The sequence below is a fragment of the Diadema setosum genome, chromosome 3 (genome assembly GCF_964275005.1).
Source record: "Diadema setosum chromosome 3, eeDiaSeto1, whole genome shotgun sequence".
Classification (NCBI taxonomy): domain Eukaryota; kingdom Metazoa; phylum Echinodermata; class Echinoidea; order Diadematoida; family Diadematidae; genus Diadema; species Diadema setosum.
The window spans coordinates 22,919,365-22,936,604 of record NC_092687.1 but is presented as its reverse complement, the minus strand read 5'-3'; the positions used below and the strand labels follow the sequence as shown (position 1 = coordinate 22,936,604).

At 38.7% G+C, this 17,240-nt stretch overlaps 1 protein-coding gene across 1 annotated transcript; it reads left to right on the top strand.

Annotated features, from left to right (window-relative positions):
• The first annotated feature begins 5,198 nt into the window (after positions 1–5,198).
• LOC140226282 (steroid 17-alpha-hydroxylase/17,20 lyase-like) lies at positions 5,199–15,219 on the top strand. The gene is made up of 9 exons (XM_072306780.1): positions 5,199–5,370; positions 6,300–6,473; positions 7,393–7,486; positions 8,455–8,613; positions 9,436–9,647; positions 10,153–10,275; positions 11,135–11,374; positions 12,812–12,910; positions 14,072–15,219. The coding sequence occupies exons 1-9, from the start codon at positions 5,199–5,201 to the stop codon at positions 14,326–14,328; spliced, it is 1,530 nt and encodes a 509-aa protein (XP_072162881.1). The 3' UTR covers positions 14,329–15,219.
• The last annotated feature ends 2,021 nt before the right edge of the window (positions 15,220–17,240 follow it).

Genomic DNA, 17,240 nt, shown 5'->3' with positions numbered 1-17,240 from the left:
AGTTTCATATGTTTACTAGCAAATATACAGAGGCGGATCCAGAGGGGGCGCACCGGGTGAGCGCCCCCTCTTTATATTTTTGTTAAAACAGATGAAACAAAAAGAAAGAAAAAAATGAAGGGGGCACGCAAACTCTGTTAAATTTGTAAAGAAGTCTCCCCTTTACGGATTTGCTTGAGAAGCCCCTGGTAATTATACATACCGAAATTGCAGTGAAAAACTTTTGCTTTTTACATTACCACCACCTAAAGCACAAAATCGAAGAATCCACTGAGGAGAATTTAATTGTATGAACAGGACCTGGTAGTATGAATGTATACATATGTTTGTATATACTTTGTAATGACTACTGACATGTATGGTTGAGGTGTCTAGATATCGCGCACGAAAATTTGAAATGCTCTTATAATAGAAGTTATTCCATAATCGTACCTGTATTTCTCAATGAATATCACGAAAATGCAGAAAAATCATCTCCCAGAATCTCCTGATGATACGATGACGGGGTAGTGCGCTGTCGCCGTTTGTATGTCGGACTTTTTTTTTATGCGTTCAATATCTCGGGGTATGTAAAGATCGCGCAGCTGCCCTCTGTAATTTCATGCGTGAAAGTGTCTGCCCCTCTGCAGCTGTAACGTGCTCCGGCTTTCGTAGAATATTTTTTCACTTGATATTAAATTTGTCCCTGTTAAGCAACAGCAGTTTTACCTAACTTGTGTATATTATTGTTATTGTTATTGTATGTGTTGTTGTTATTATTATTATTATTATTATTATTATTATTATTATTATTATCATTATTACTATTATCACCACCACCATCATCGATCATCATAATCATCATCATCATCATTTTCATTATTATTATTATCACTTCCACCACCATCATCATTTTATCATTCTTATTATCATTATTTTTATCATTGATATTTTCATAATCGTTAATGATTTTCATTTATAAAGTTTTCTTACAATATTTCTAATCACTTTAACCAATAATATACACGTAATATAAAATGGAAAAAAGTAAAATATGAACATATATATATTGTGTGTGTGTGTGTATGTTTGTGTGTGTGCTTACCCATTCGTCACCCTCTCATTTTCGTCACCCATTTGTCACACTCTCATCTAATTTGTTTTCTTTAGTATCATTATGGCCCTCCCCTGTCACAAATATATCACAAGTTAGCGCAAGAAATCACAAGCAAATTCAAATTGAAATCACACTTTAACTTCGATAGACTGAAATATTTATTCCTTTGTAATATTATAATCGTTGTGTTAAAATTGGACTTAAAACAACATTTATTAACAGTATTTCAGCGTAGCTGGCAGCATACATTGTTCTTGTGTATGATGACGTCACGTGGTAAACGATCGATCGAACAAATTACGAATTCTATCGACTACGGACGAGACAAGCGAGACGACACGTCTAGGCTACAACATCCTTAGAGCAGATTTTAAGGGAAGGTAGGTTTGTACAAGGTAAAAAATTGGAAATTTAGTGGAAAATTTGTTGGAAATCAAAATTTCTTACCTGCTTCCTTCTCATGTTGAGCGGTAAGTCAGGTATGTTTATTCCACGGGCGTATCGGCAAATTTTGCGCTTAGTCCTACGCGTAATATCGCTTGCTATACGCAGTTACGCTATGCGCGATCATTAGGTCCCTGCGCGAGACCTAGTACCCTTACTGTACATGTTATTCCTCACTACCTATGCGTCATTCCTTAAAATGCATGTCGAATTTATACTTTTGTACATTCTGTTCTCAGAAGTGAAAATAAAACCTTTGAATTTGAATTTGAACATGAATACGGTGTTTTCTGCATTGTATAGGAAGTTCCATTATCAAGCAACAATATAGTGATAGGTTATTGTATATCTAATTTCTATTTATTCAACCATCCAAGTACATCATTCAAAGGTTGTGGATATTTTAGCCATAAGAATTTACAACTAGACAACAGTTATCAAACAATGTGAATGTTCTACAAGAAAATGTGAAATCCGTAGAATAAAATGTAATGATGAAGAGTCACGAGACGTCGAGTGTCTCATGATAACTTGTTTAGTTTGTCTGGAGCTTTAAACGATCCATTCTTCTTCATCCGTCTGTGTCAACTTCCACTCAGCCGTACGTGCTGCAAATGCATTAAGACAACCACTAGTCCATTGTTGCATGACGCAAATCCTGCTTCTATAGAAAGGCGGCTCTACGGGGACCCCACTACTCTTCTGGGCAGGGCGTTGGCAAGGACCGGTGAGTACGTATTCGCTCCGATCAAAACATTCAGATGTATGCACGTTTTATCCTGGTTACTTGGCAAACAGCTATTCTTTCACCTGTTAGTTGCCTTATCTATTCACAAGGCCGTTACCCTGTCGCTGTCAAGCAAAACTCCGGCAGGCCTACTAAGTTGTCGTGGTTTATATTTTGTTCCATGCAGAGGATTTATATGTAGGCCTATAGTCTTATTTTCACAATATGACAAAGATATTAGGAAATACACGTAAAGAGAATTCATCATTTTTATATCTTTCTGGCATTTAGGCTCTAATGAAGAAGCACTGTAATTGGCTTTCTCCAATTACCACATTTAGAAGGCAGAGGAGTAATATTACACTATATACAATACGTAACACGACAGTAACAAGTGAACATATGAACTTTTTCACAGAGAAAATATTATCACTTGTTTACATCGTTCTCCTACTGTCACATGACAAATAATTGTCAGTGTTGGGGTACAAAGTCTGCTCAGCGCTCAAGAGTGCTGGTAGTCATCTGTAAGATTATACCTATTGATGTTTGTTTTTTTTTTTTCTGCTCCAGGTCGCAGAGTGTCTCTTAGTCTAGACCTCCTTGGTCAAGATTTCCTTGGTCTGTTTTTCACTTTCTTTTGGTTTTCTCATTTCTTCGTCATATATAGCTCAAGGTAAACTCCATGTACGACTCCGTGTGCTGGCGCGGGACAGTTATTCAAATCTCTCTAAGGACAAATTGGGATCGCGCCATTACACAATTTGGATTCAATAAGTTTACCCTATGTGTTTTTGCAATGACGACAAAAAAAAAAAAAAAAAGGTTTACAGCATATAGACTAAGAAGGCCTACGAACTTTTCCATTGCCACGCGACCGCTCTGGTTACCTTGGGGAACCACAGACCCTTTATGAAGTTCACTGACAAATGGCTTTAAAGGGGCCCTGAAATCCAAATGCACGTTGATTTGTGTTGATTATTGATACCCTCAACATCACTTTTGCGGTGAAACGAATATCTAGAAACATTCCATATATTTTTAACGATTTTTTCTTCTATTTTTCTTCAGATTACTTGGGAACGCCCACAAAAAAAAATCCTTCCAAACCAATCAATATTAATATTCTTGAGATGACCTCATCTGTCAATCATTGCTAAAGTACTGAAATGTTTAACAAAAGACATTGGAATGCACCTTCCTCTCGACTCAGCATAACTTGCATGTTCCCTCGCCAATTCTTTTGTTAGTCACATTAATATGACAGAAACATGCAAGTTATGCTGAGTCGAGAGGAAGGTGCATTCCAATGTCTTTTGTTAAACATTTCAGTACTTCAGCAATGATAACATTGACAGATGAGGTCATCTCAAGAATATTAATATTGATTGGTTTGGAAGGATTTTTGTGGGCGCGTTCCCAAGTAATCTGAAGAAAAATAGAAGAAAAAAAAATCGTTAAAAATATATGAAATGTTTCTAGATATTTGTTTTACCGCAAAAGTGATGTTGAGGGTATCATAAATCAACGCTTATCAACATGCATTTGGATTTCAGGGCCCTTTTAAATCTAGGCCACATGCACACCCCTGCTTTTTTCTATAGTATCTGTACATCAGTTAGATATAGACCTTCATGAGTCTATACATCACCATTCTACCGAGACACGGAATATGTCACGGTCGATATGAGGGGCTCAAACACGAGCAACCCTATCGATTAGAAGAAGGAAAAAAAGTACTATAATTATTCAGCCTCGGACTGCAAGGCATATACATATGTGTACTCGGTACTGAGAATAGTGTTATGTAGGCCTAGTGCCACAAGAAGTACGTAGAATAATCGACACATTTTATCCCTCAGTGTCCAGCATACCCGAAAAATATTTGGAACAACCCTAACCCCAACCCCCCTCGTGTTTTCTTTGTTCAGTACAGTGCCCCCAAATAAAGAAAAGAGTACAGTGCACACCAATCGAGAAGAGAGAGCGGAGAAGCAAGGCAGAGTGTTGATCAGGATACACAACAGTCGGTGAGTTGAATTCGCAATTGGTATCTTTCTTTGTCTTGTATACACTTCATGTTACGGCACGGGAAATGGTACCGTATTCACAATGCGAGACACATTATAAGGCCAGTGGATACTGCTAAGGAGAATATGGAAACGTTGTTTTCTACCTCGCAGAGTCGCAGGTGTAACTAAAGTGAGTTACTACAGAAAGTTTACCAGTAACTCCTCAGCGTAACAAAATGTTAATACCCTTCCCGAATAGGCTGCAGCGAGGTTGCTGGTGCATGATTAAAGACGGCCAACCTCGGTATTCGCTTTATATAGTTTATCATTACTCCGAAATTTAGTTAAGTGACGTTTAAATTTCAATTAAAATCGCACTACAGCAAGTATAGGTACTTATAGAATGTTATGGTTTCATCACTCGTAAAGTCTGAACCGATCAATAATGACAGTACCTCTGCATTCAACAGGAAGAGTAAATTTCTGTAAGGAATTCTGTAAAGTCATTCTTCATGACGACTTGCATTATGTGAAGGGATTCGCCCATATCTAGCTCTCACGAAGGTGGCATGCCTTTTTTAATCATTTCTTTCTTATTTCCCCATTTCATACAGCATATTAATATTCCATTTTTATCATAAATATTGATAATATGTCTTTATATCGTGATAGACATGGTATTTACGTATCAAAATGTTTACAGAAATCTGTTTACATGCGCAGATAATAAAGATATCTTGCCCTTGAATATTTTACACACTAATACACTGTACAGATCAGATCAGAATGAAGTATAAGACGTTTATACAATACAGTGTTTAAGTGCGTTGATAATTCAAAATATCTTGTATGCAAATATTCTACACACTAAACACTGTACAGATCAGCAGAGTGAAATACGTCAGCTGCAGTCACCACCATGATCGACTTCCTAGGAACCCTAACGGAGTCCAGTCTCGGACAGGTCAATGGCTTGACCATCACAGCAACTCTTGGAGTCCTTCTGGTCTCCATGGCAATATGGAGCGTTAGCCGACCAAGCAGGTTCCCACCCGGACCGCGGGGCCTTCCCCTTGTGGGTAGTATATACGGTGAGTGAGATCGAACAAGTGGTTTTGTCTGCATGGGTTTCACTTGTTTTGATTTTTCTTGTTATAGTTGTTTTCCTTTCTATTTCTGCCCGCCTCTTTTGACTTTTTTTCCTTTCTTTGAACAGAAAGACCGCTTCTTTCTCTCTCTCTCTCTCTCTCTCTCTCTCCCTTTCTCTCTCTTACATAAAATATCTGTTCTCGCACCACCCAATATTATTGTCAGGTAAATAATACTATTTTATGTACCAACCGTACACATAAGCAACACATAAACACACTTGTGCAGAGAGATATATAGATAGATTCAGATAGAGAGATAGAGAGATAGATAGACAAATAGCTTGGTAGGTATTATTCAGATTGTAGAACATTATACAGTATTACAAACTTTCTGGGATACCAAGAAAAGATAACACTACGAACACGAAGAAGGCCTTTGATGATATCATGTTCTCATTCCTTTTAATAAGACTTAGTGAGCGATGAGTCCACAGGTTTTGCAGGCCTACTGCATGTCAGAATTTTGTCATTCTTCTTCTTGCCTCGTTTCCTCTGCTTTCTGTCATTTTCCATATTTCTATAATCATTTCTTCATTCAATGTCGATAGAGGCAATGTATTTTAGTCATATGCGCTATATCAATGTGGTTTATTATTGTTATCATTATCATCATTACCTTTGTTTATTTATTTGTATACTGTTATCGTTTTATTTCACTGCACTTATTATTCTGTGTCTTTGTGCTTTTGAAATTTGTATTCAATTTATATTTGATCGAATGCAGAAATAAATCAAATCTAATCAAATCATCATCATCATCATCATCATTATTATTATTATTATTATTATTATATCTGGACAGCGTACCGTGAGTGTCAAATTTCATTAGAGCCGGTGTAGTTTCTCTATCTCTCATTATTTTATTGCAGACATGACTGACAGCCCAGAGGTGGTGTTCGGTAAATGGGCCAAGAAGTACGGTGATATCTTTGGTCTCAAGATTGGACAACGATGGATGGTGGTCTTAAATAGCAAAGACCTCATAAAGGAGGCTGTGATAAAGCAGGGTGTGGAGTTCGCCGGACGTCCTGATTTCTACTCAAGTAAGAAATAGTTTCCATTATATTTTGGATCAAAATTAATCCTCTATAGTGATCGGGTGAAAGAGCTTCACTTGAATACTGTATAAGGGTTTTTTCCAACTATTTAAGAATTTTGGCTTGTTTGACACTCCATGTTATACTATTTGGAAAGTGAAGTCACTATTTATGACATTTTCCAAATCGTGCACTATTTTGTGAATTTCTGTTTAAGTGATGACACAAAACGATTGTGCCATCACGCGGCAATTCTGGCGTCACGCCCTTCGTATAGTCAGTGTAGGATCCCTCCACAACACTTCCGTCATAATCACCCCTTTCTTTTGTTTACATTTTTGATCGCAAATATAAAAGAAGTAAACTTTGTGTAATTTCGAGTGTCTGGTTAATAGGCGTCGGTGCCATCACAAGTACTATCCATTTCGGGGTGTGCCCCTCGTTGAACAATCTTCTATCTAAGTGACCTCTTCCCACAGTTTTCATCGAAAACCCTGAAGGCAAAGTACACTTATGCCATTCACTGAGAAAGGTTAAAAGGGAAATTGTTTTTAAGTAATCTGTGTATAAAACTTTTCAGAGAAAACCAGCAATCGCGGTAAATGGTATCGTTATCGACATTCAAGCAATTATCATAGCTCCAGCTTTTGTCGTAAAACACTCAACACGTAAATTATCATTAAAAATGAGTAGGGGATAAGTAATGGAAGAAAAAAAGGAAATGGTGTGTGTTATTTTTGTTTAAGTATAATGGTAGTTTACTGACCGATTCTCATTAACTTTGAGTATGAATATAGTTGTGAAGTCATGTTAGCTACCAGGATCGGACTTCAGCAGATGTGCAGTTATGACTTACTTTTCGCTTTGATTTCCTCTACTCAACAATAATAAAACTGCACCGTTATTTTTTTATGTTTCACTACAGCCGAACTGTTTACGGATGGATTCAAGGACATTGTTTTCAGTACTTACTCTGACACGTGGAAGCTTCATCGGAAACTAGGTCACACTGCACTCAGGTAGCAGACGATTTCCGTTAACTGTTCTCAAATTAACTGTATTTCAAGGTGAAATAACCAAATGCGTCAGAATAGGATCGATAATCCTGTTCCTTTATCAATTCTCGGAGAATATTCAGTGCCACCAGACGAGTTTTTTCTTCTTCTTTTTTTTTTTTTTTGCATGTTTCTGTGGTATTAATGTGACTAACAAAAGACAGGGCGAGGGAACTGCATGTTATGCTGGGTCGAGGGGAAGGTGCATTCCAATGTCTTTTGTTAAACATTTCAGTACTTCAGCAATGATTGACAGATGAGGTCATCTGGGGAATGTTGGTTTGGAAGGATTTTTTGTGGGCGTTCCCAAGTAATCTGAAGAAAAATAGAAGAAAAAATCGTTAAAAATATATGGAATGTTTCAAGATATTCGTTTCACCGCAAAAGTGGTGTTGAGGGTATTATAAATCAACACAAATCAACATGCATTTGGATTTCAGGGGCCCTTTAAGCAATTCGGTACGTGTGAAAAGGCCCAATGTCAGCTATGTAGAATCTATGCATGCTTTCATCGTTTGCTCTGCTTCCTTGAGCCCCCACTCAGGCATTCCTATGGTGGAGCTGCTATGTCATTATCCTTTCTCATTGTGATTTGGTATAAATTTTGAAAAAAAAATCTTACTGAGTATTCCATATCCCAATTATAACTTCTGAAACTCCATATACCCAGTATAACCAATTTATAGTTGTTTAAATGTAAAAGTCTGAAAATCAGCCGGATTTTTTTTTTTTCAGTTTATCTAAACAAATGTCTTCGTAGGTAAATGTTCACACCTCCATTATCATCCTTTTAGCAGTATGACTAGGAATCATTATCATTGGCCATATCATTTCCATTATTATTTTCATTTAATTTTCATGAAGATTATTTTCATTATTATCGTAAATGTTATCATTCAAAATCTATTAATCTTTTCTGTTCTTTTATCAAGACATTTTGCAACAGGAAAGCCCCTGCAAAAACTGATCTCCAGCGTGTACCCGAAGGTGGAGAAGGAGCTAGCCGAGAATGACGGGAAGCCGATCGACCCTCGACTCCTCCTTACTCTGATCATGTACAATGTCCTCTCACAGATGTGCTTTGGAAAGAGGTATTACATACGACACATATCTCAGTATAAAACACACTTGGTTGTTATGAGTGTGTGTCACTGTGTGTGTGTTCATGTGTGTGTGTGTGTGTGCGGATAGGAAAAGGAAGAAGGGAGAGGAGATGGTGGGTCAAAACCAGCATGACCAGAGCACGTGAGGCACGAGATTTATGGGCTTACCAAGGTACACGGAGTTGTAGGGAGGAGATTGTTTTTGGGAAAAAAAAAAACAAAAACCCTAATTTAAAAAGGGACGTTAAATCAAAGTTTTTAAAGAGAAGTAACTTATTCTACTGTATGAAAGACCAATTAGGAAATAATGCGATTTGTTGGAGACATACCAGCGACATAATTATTCTTGTTTTATATTTTTTGGTTTTGTTAATTCATGTAAAAATATGCGTATACACATGTATGTGTATTATGTTACAGGGAGAACATTGACGAATGAAAGAAAGCAGTAAAGAGAAAGAGTCAAATGGAAACAAATGGAATGACAAACTGAAGTTTTTCTTTTTCTTCAGCTCCTTTCCTCTTCTTGTACTAATTCATGTAATTCACTTTTTAAGATTCTTCGTGTTTTTGTTTTTGTTTTCACTGTGTGTTAGAGCGACTGCACTGAAAAAAAAAAAAAGAACAAAGAGAAAGTGGATCTTCGAAACATAGTTCTTTTTGTTTAGGCAAGAGAAAAGGACATTCCCATGCAGTTTTCCCCTCCCCATCTCGGCGTTGTAAATGTGATTGACGTTTTCTCTGTCAAACATCAATTACCATGATATTTTATCATATAACGAGCATATTCTGATATATATTCATCTTCAGCTACGCTCTTCATGACCCTAACGTGAAGGAATGGATGCAACTGAATGACGAGGCCAATGCCGAGTTCGGTCTCGGACTTGCAGCTGACTTCTTCTCCTGGGCCAAGTACGTCCCTACCAGCGGGCCCCGATTGGTAAAGAACCTGACGGGTGAGCTCCAAAAGTTCCTCAAGGTCGAATTGGAGCAACACAAACAGCAAACCTACGACCCCGGTAAGATATGTTAAGTGTCACTTTACACTGTAAACTTGCCAGCTGTAGTTGCGTGCATAATCGAAAACACCTCCACGACTCAGTAGAGGTTGCTTCTTTGGTAAGCAATCACCAAAGCCAGATGGAAATACAGATTGAAATTGTTTGAGGAGTAATTTCAACGTTTGCAGTTAATTACATGAAAAACCACTATGCTGTTATCATCTTACTTCCTGGACTAATAAAATCTTAATCATTTGAAGTAGCACCCTGCACCAAAGTAACACTCAAAGAATCCAGGATGACAACGTTTTCAATACTAAGTACCAGTACTCCAGTTTTCAGTTTTTCACGAAACTTCAGATTAGCTGCATGACCATTATTTCGTTATGTAAGGATTGGATGGTAGATTACCAAAATCAGAATGAACTTAAAACACCATTACTTGCAGTTTTTCAGACGCGAAGCAATGCAAATTTTTGGAGATGATAAAATGATATTCATTCCATTGGTCTCTGTTTTCTAGACAACATCAGCGATTTCTACAGCATGTTACTGAAGGCCCAAGAAGACGCAAAGCGAGAAGGGGAGAACGCGGATAAACTGACCGATGTCCACATTCTACAGACTCTAATGGACGTCTTCTTTGGTACCGACACTTGCCATATTAAAGTCCGGGGTTTTAGCTGAAGCTAATTAAATCTCAAGATATTCGCTCTTTGTACAATCTGCAATATTATACAAAGTAAGATGACGTCACCAACTACGTTCATTTATCACACGCTTTTTCATTTCCGTTTTCCATTCTCCTTTCCCCTTAGTTTTGTATGATATGCGTCACTGATGACGAATTTCGATGAAGGAAAGGACACACATCAAGAGTTTTTGAAGTCAAATTAGACCCTTCTAAACAAGATCACACCGATCACATGACAGTGTTATTCGTTACCTTATGACCACGTCAACTTAATTATTGTCTACACTTTTTCTACCTCTTCCCTCTGGTAGCCCCGAGATCTATTCAGCTCTTACTTCACCATCAAACAGTCTTTCTCAGATAATCCGTTATACCACACTCTTAGCGTATTCTATATCCTTCTGTATAGTTGAATTGATGCTTAAAGTGCCCTCAATAATAGAATTCATTTTTGTTATAATACAGTCTTGTGAATCCAGGTAGGGTTTTTCGTGTTATATTGTATCGTTCACATGTTTAATGAACCGTAAAATCGGTTCTAACAACCCACCTGGTTTGTACAATAAAGGTGCGACAATACGCGAGGAACAATCCTAGGACTTTATAGTAACGCAAATCCAAGAAACTTGTCAAGTATGTACACATACGGGATTCTGACATTGATGAGAAATATTTGCATCGCTTTCACGAAGACGTCACTTGTGTCGTTAAATGAACCATCGCGATTGTTCATCGAACTGATAGCTGGGTGTATATATTATATATTTTTTTGATATTTGTGTTTGTTTGATTTTATATGGATGCATCTCAGCTGGAACGCAGACTACCATTGACACATTGTACTGGGCTTTTGCCTTGATGTCCGAGAACCCTGGGATTCAGAAGAAAGTCCAGGCAGAGATCGACTCCGTGGTCGGCCGTGATCGTGTGCCAACTATCGAGGACCGCGGGACGCTGCCGTACACCGAGGCCACTTTGTATGAGGTGATGAGGTACAGCACGATCGCTCCTGTCGCCTTGCCACATTCGACCTTGTGTGATACCAAGATACGTGAGTATCGATCGCTCGGTACTTCGATATATCTTTTCTCTCCTTCTCATGAATCAGTTACGCAATGATTGAATTCATCTTTGCATTACATGAATGGCTTCATGCCATACTGAATCGATTTGAAATCAAAAAAAAAATGTATGAATTTCTCGTACGATATTCACATTGGCCCTTTAATTTGAGCCGGGAGTGATGCGAGATGGTGTTCTGTACTAGCTCCTCAGTCAAGCCTGCCGGATAAGTTTAAGACGGCGTTGATGTGAGACCAACCACAACGCCTAAAATTGATACTGTGAGCGAGTGTTCATATCCGGTGTTCACATTTAGCATCGGTGCCGCACAATTCACGGGCAAATGGAGCATGGCCACCGTGAACCCGGTGTAAGATACCACTGTGAACACCACTGTGAACACGGTATGGGATACCTGAGCCTCTGAAACAGGGGGTTCCATTGAGATCGGATTCTCGTCATGAAAAATCACAAGTATATACATGTAAGTCCCTATACACTGGTGATTTTTTTTTTCACGGTAATACAGTCTCAAAATGTATGCAAACAAAAATAGTAAAAGTGGCTAGGGGAACTGAAAAAGGGATGAGGGAATGCATATGCTCAGAAAATGATTGTGTAATAGAACGAATGAAGGCAAGTTCTATACTTATCTCTCTTTTCCAATTATTACTCCATTCTGTGTGTGTGTGTGTGTGTGTGTGCAGTTATGTTTGTCTGGGGCAGGAGACATGTAGGATCACGAGATAAAATGCTTCAAACCATTTTACAAAGGTACTCTACAATGAATAGTTACAGGCTGTATAGTAGATGCATGGACTTTTCCACGGTGAAATTACTCTGTCTGGTGTACAGCAATATCGAGTTGAATGGAGTTCTTTGACGTCACCATAAGGGAAACAATTAAATGTCTCTTAAGTAACGATGGGACAGACGCAGCGGCCGCGACGATAGTAACTTCCTCCCCAAGGACCTTATGGTGTGATGACAATGTGCCTTGCCCTATATAGGCCTTGAGAGTTGCTTTGTACAGAGGACTCGAATTGCGAACTTTCAGATTAATTGCGAACTTTCAGTTTCCGGTCTTTTCCACTGAGCCACAACCGCTCAGAGGCTCTGCCTGATAAACGAATGTATACTTGTGTTCGGATTTTCCATGAAATACTGGTTTAGTATTTGGTTCTCGATTGAAGTAGTAGTAGCAGTTGTAGTATATTAGAAGTAGTAGTAGAATACTAATGATATGAAAAAAACAAGTCATAAAGCGCTTTTGACCACATTGTTTCTATTAACAAGGGAAACAAACATATAAATCAAATACGAGTAAAATAGTCCATAAATCATACAATCATCGACATAAGTAATGACGACTATAGCGCTCATGGTCATGGAAGTAACCATTTTCACATCCCTCTATATGGTACAGGTGATTACGTCATCCCCAAAGGAGCCATTGTGATTGTCAACATTCATTCGATGCACTTTGACCCCCAGGAATGGGATGACCCAGACTCCTTCAAGCCAGGTAGGCAATCCTAGGACCTGGTCGTCGGCATATTCTGGTCTTTTCTGTGCTTCCTATTCGGGGGATCTTATTCAGAAAGGATCTACATAGCACTCCCTGTAATAACGTCATTCGGTCATCCTCGAAAAGACCCATTTAGACTGTAGGATAAGATTTCATCTAAGAACCAACTAATAGGGCTGTTTAATGTTCTCCGTGTAGATTTTAGTGTTCTGGAAACATTAAAAAAATTCTTCTGTGAAAGTGGATATTTTCGCGCGACTAATTTTTCGCGCTCGGCCGAGTAAGAAGAGTTCTGCATATTTTTAATTCCATGGAATAAAGACATCAACTACTGGACCATATGGCACGCAAAAATATTCGCGTGTTTTTATTTTCCCGCTAGCTTCTCGTTGCGCGAAATGCGCGAAAATTTCAACACCGCGAAATTTTCCACTTTTAATATAATTTTTCAGTCCCCATGAGTGTACACCATTTATCCATGTGACACTGTGCTAGGGAGTGATTGGCCAATGGATGCAGCCAAGTGTCAACATGATCGTGTCGAAATGTGCCGAGATGTTTCGAAATGTCCCGGGATGTGTCGATATGTCCGAAGATGTGTCGCAATGCGCCAGAAGGAGCGGAGATACAAACCGAACACAAATTTCAAGAGAAATAGCATAGTGCATGCTGCATCCAAAGTCTATGAGAGCCTTTAAATAAGTTTCACAAGTAAATCCATGTTAAACGATTTTTGTCGAATATTGGTCACTTCATGTTCCAAACTCCGTTGTAATCAGCTGAATCGAGATCTGTATATAACAATTATAGTTTTTTTTTTCTGCTCTGTCCATTAACATGATCTATGATATTTCAAAGAAAAAAATGTTCCTCCTTTTTTCTCTCAATACAACATTTAATCAACCTCTGTTCCATTTTGCATTTTGGCCAATATGTTGTCTCTCTCGTTGTGAATGTTCTTTTTTGTGATGTATCATAAACTGATAGGCGGACTCCCTGAAAGACATCTCTAAGGCTGATTGTGGTGTTTCTCAATAGCATTGAAATGAAACAAAAAACAAACAAACAGATAGACGCTTGGAAATGAAATGTCAACACCCAAGTTGTCATATCAGTTTAAATTTCCTAGTAATATTTTTTTTTCTCGCCCGCTGCCAGAGCACTTCCTAGACGAGGGAGGAACCATCCGTCAGCACCCTCCCAGCTTCATGCCGTTCGGAGCGGGTCGCCGTAGCTGTCTCGGAGAGGCGGTTGCTAAGGCCGACCTCTTCCTCATCTTCTCCTGGTTCCTCCAGAACTACACCTTCTCCAAAGTACCGGGCAAGGAGAGCGAGAGCCTGATCAACCTCATCCCTAAGACAGCCTCTGGGCGTCTGCTGACACCATACAAGATCCTTATCAACGAGAGGAAATAAACAGAAATACGCAGATTAACCTCTTACTTGGACAAAGTAAGGAAATCTAAACCATGTTGAAATGTAGTATTGTGAGTTTACGTCATAAACGTGATACGTTTTGGTTACTTTTTTCTTGTCATTTTTCAAAGACTTTGATGAAATTTTAAAGCCCTGAAAGTCATTATCGTGATTGTAAAATTTTATGTTAAAGAGTTGGTCCAATATCAAAGATGAATCTAAGTGCGCGTTCGTCACATGTATAGATTACTTTACAGTTTGGCAACGAAAAAAAAAAAAATCACTGAAGCACTATATCGCTGGACATGCAATTTGAATCTACACCCTGACTTTCTTGATAATGCAATAGAGAGGCGGGAGTGAATTCAGATAGAGAGAGAAGGAGAAAATGGAAAGGTGGATAGACTAAACACGAGGGTGAGAGAAAGGGATTTAAAAAAAAAACGGGTTGATAGCTTCACTTCTATGGTAAAATTGTTTTTGTCTGTTCATACCTTAGCAATCACATCAGGAAAAGGGCTCACGCAATAGATCAAATCAAAACTTAGGTGCCCTTACCGATATAGCAGAAAGTACCAACATAACAATTTTGAGGATTAATGTTTCAGTATGATATTCGTTTTATGTTAATATCTCATGTTCATTATTGATCTACAGTATGTACAAATGACAAATATATCTATATTAATGGATATTTCATACTTTTAACAACTGCTCGAGTGATGTTCATCTTATGAACTAAAAAAAAGGAATTTGATCATCACATCGTATTAGTGAAAAATGTTTGAAAGATTTACTGATTCTCTGGGTTTTTAATGACAGTCCGTAAAGAAATGTGAATTAATGGAGAGATAAAAGATGAAAATTGTACAAAGACAAAAAAAAAAAAGTCAGGATTTCATTTCAATCCTTGTTATTACTCGATTGCATTGTGCTTGAAAAAGAAAATCTGTTATAGATTCCATCATCGGAAGTGCTTTATGTTGTAAATAGAAAAAAAAAAGAATATATATATATATATATATATACAGAATGACTGTCATAGCACCATCAGTTGCACGAGGAGATAACCAATGATAACCGTAGTATATCTGTTTTCTCTTAATACTGTTGCTATATAATATATATCTATCTATACGTGATGAAAAATATGATTCTGTCTTTAGGCGTATAGTATAATGAGAAACATAACTATACTAGCAATGCCCTGAGCTGCAAACAATGACACGTCACTGACAAATGCATATGTGTCAGTCCAATTCACGGAACCCTAAAGCACAGTACAAGCACATACGGGCATTAATCCGTGCCGAGGAAGGGGTGGATGATTGGCGATAGTTATCACGATTACAAGCCCAAAATACCTACATGCCCGCGATGTGTACGTACAAAGAAAATCGGTTTTGGCGCTTAATACTGTTTAAAGGCATGTTTTATACCGTCACAGTTGAACGAGAATGTGTAATGATATAAAAACGGGGTACATAACCTTATTCGTTGTCAGCCTGCATTGATTTTCTTGAGGATAATGGAGGTATAATGGTCGTGGTAGTGATAGGGATAGGCATGTTTTACCATGACAGTTGGCTCGCAGAATGGACTCCAGGTTAACACAAAGCAGACCTCCGCCATTAGGTGAGACCTATGTTTTCTGTTCCATATGTCTGTCTGTCTGCTGTCTGCTGTGTATATATCGAATATATCGAGCTCTGTATCTATAAGATAACTCGAGAACGGATGAACGAATTTTCACAAAATTTGCAACGTACATGTGCTCATAATGAGGTAAGAGGGAAAGATTACTTCTGGGGGTAAAAATCTGACTTTGGCACGCATACTATCGTCACATAAACAAGACGAGCAGATGAATTGATTTGACACCACTTCCACGTCTCAAAATGATAATACTGAAGTTGCATAAAAGCAGCAAAGTCTGTCGAAGACTAAGAGTAGTGAGAAAATAGGGTTTTTTTTTTTCTTCATTCTGATTAGAGATACACGCACACCCCACACACACACACTTAAACAGTCATAATGTATGAGTGTGTGTATGTGTTTGTGTGTTTATGTGTGTCAGTGTGTAGTACCTCCTGGGTATTGACCGATTCGGGTTCGTTGAGGGCAGCAGACATTTTACGGCACAGGGCGCAGCCATAGTAGTTTGCAGGCACAAACCCTTGTTGGTCGTAAAGGAGTCTGCGCCCAGACTACTACATGCACCACTTTGGCACTGTCCCATAGGCCCTGTGTTGAAGCTACTCGAGGCTGCAGTGTAGTGGTGCGTGTATTAGTCTTGGCGCATGCAGACTTCTATACGACCAACAAGGGTTTGTGCCTGTAAACTACAGCCATAGTGGGTGTATCAGCCGACCCCCCCCCCCCCCTGCTCTCCCCCACCCCGGGGCAACATGTTTACACGCACTTGTAACAAAGGTTCGCGCACTAAGCAAGCATTCGCGCACTCAGTACGAGACGCCTATTGGCTAAAGCAGTTTTTCATTCTGCGCGCGTGCTAGTGTAGGGAGAGGGGTGGGGGAGTGCGGAGGGGGGGGGGGGGGTCGGCTGATACACCCACTATGGCTGCGCCCATGCCAAAAATACACATAGCGCGTCACAGAATCGGTCAATAAGACTGTTGTTTGGTTTGAAAAAAAAAAAAATGTGCGATTTTTTCTGTTTGTACAGTTGCATCAGCTGATGATATTATTGTGTTATATATTGATTTGAATGTCAATAAATACAGATTATTGAAAAAAATCGGTCAGTGTGTGTGTGTGCGTGTGTGTGTGTGTGTGTGTGTGTGAGTGTGTGTGTGTAAGTGTCCCAATTGTACGCTTAACACACCGACTCCAGCATCAACGCAGTACTTGCTTGGCAATGGTTGGTGTTTGGAGACCCTTAACCCTAATCCC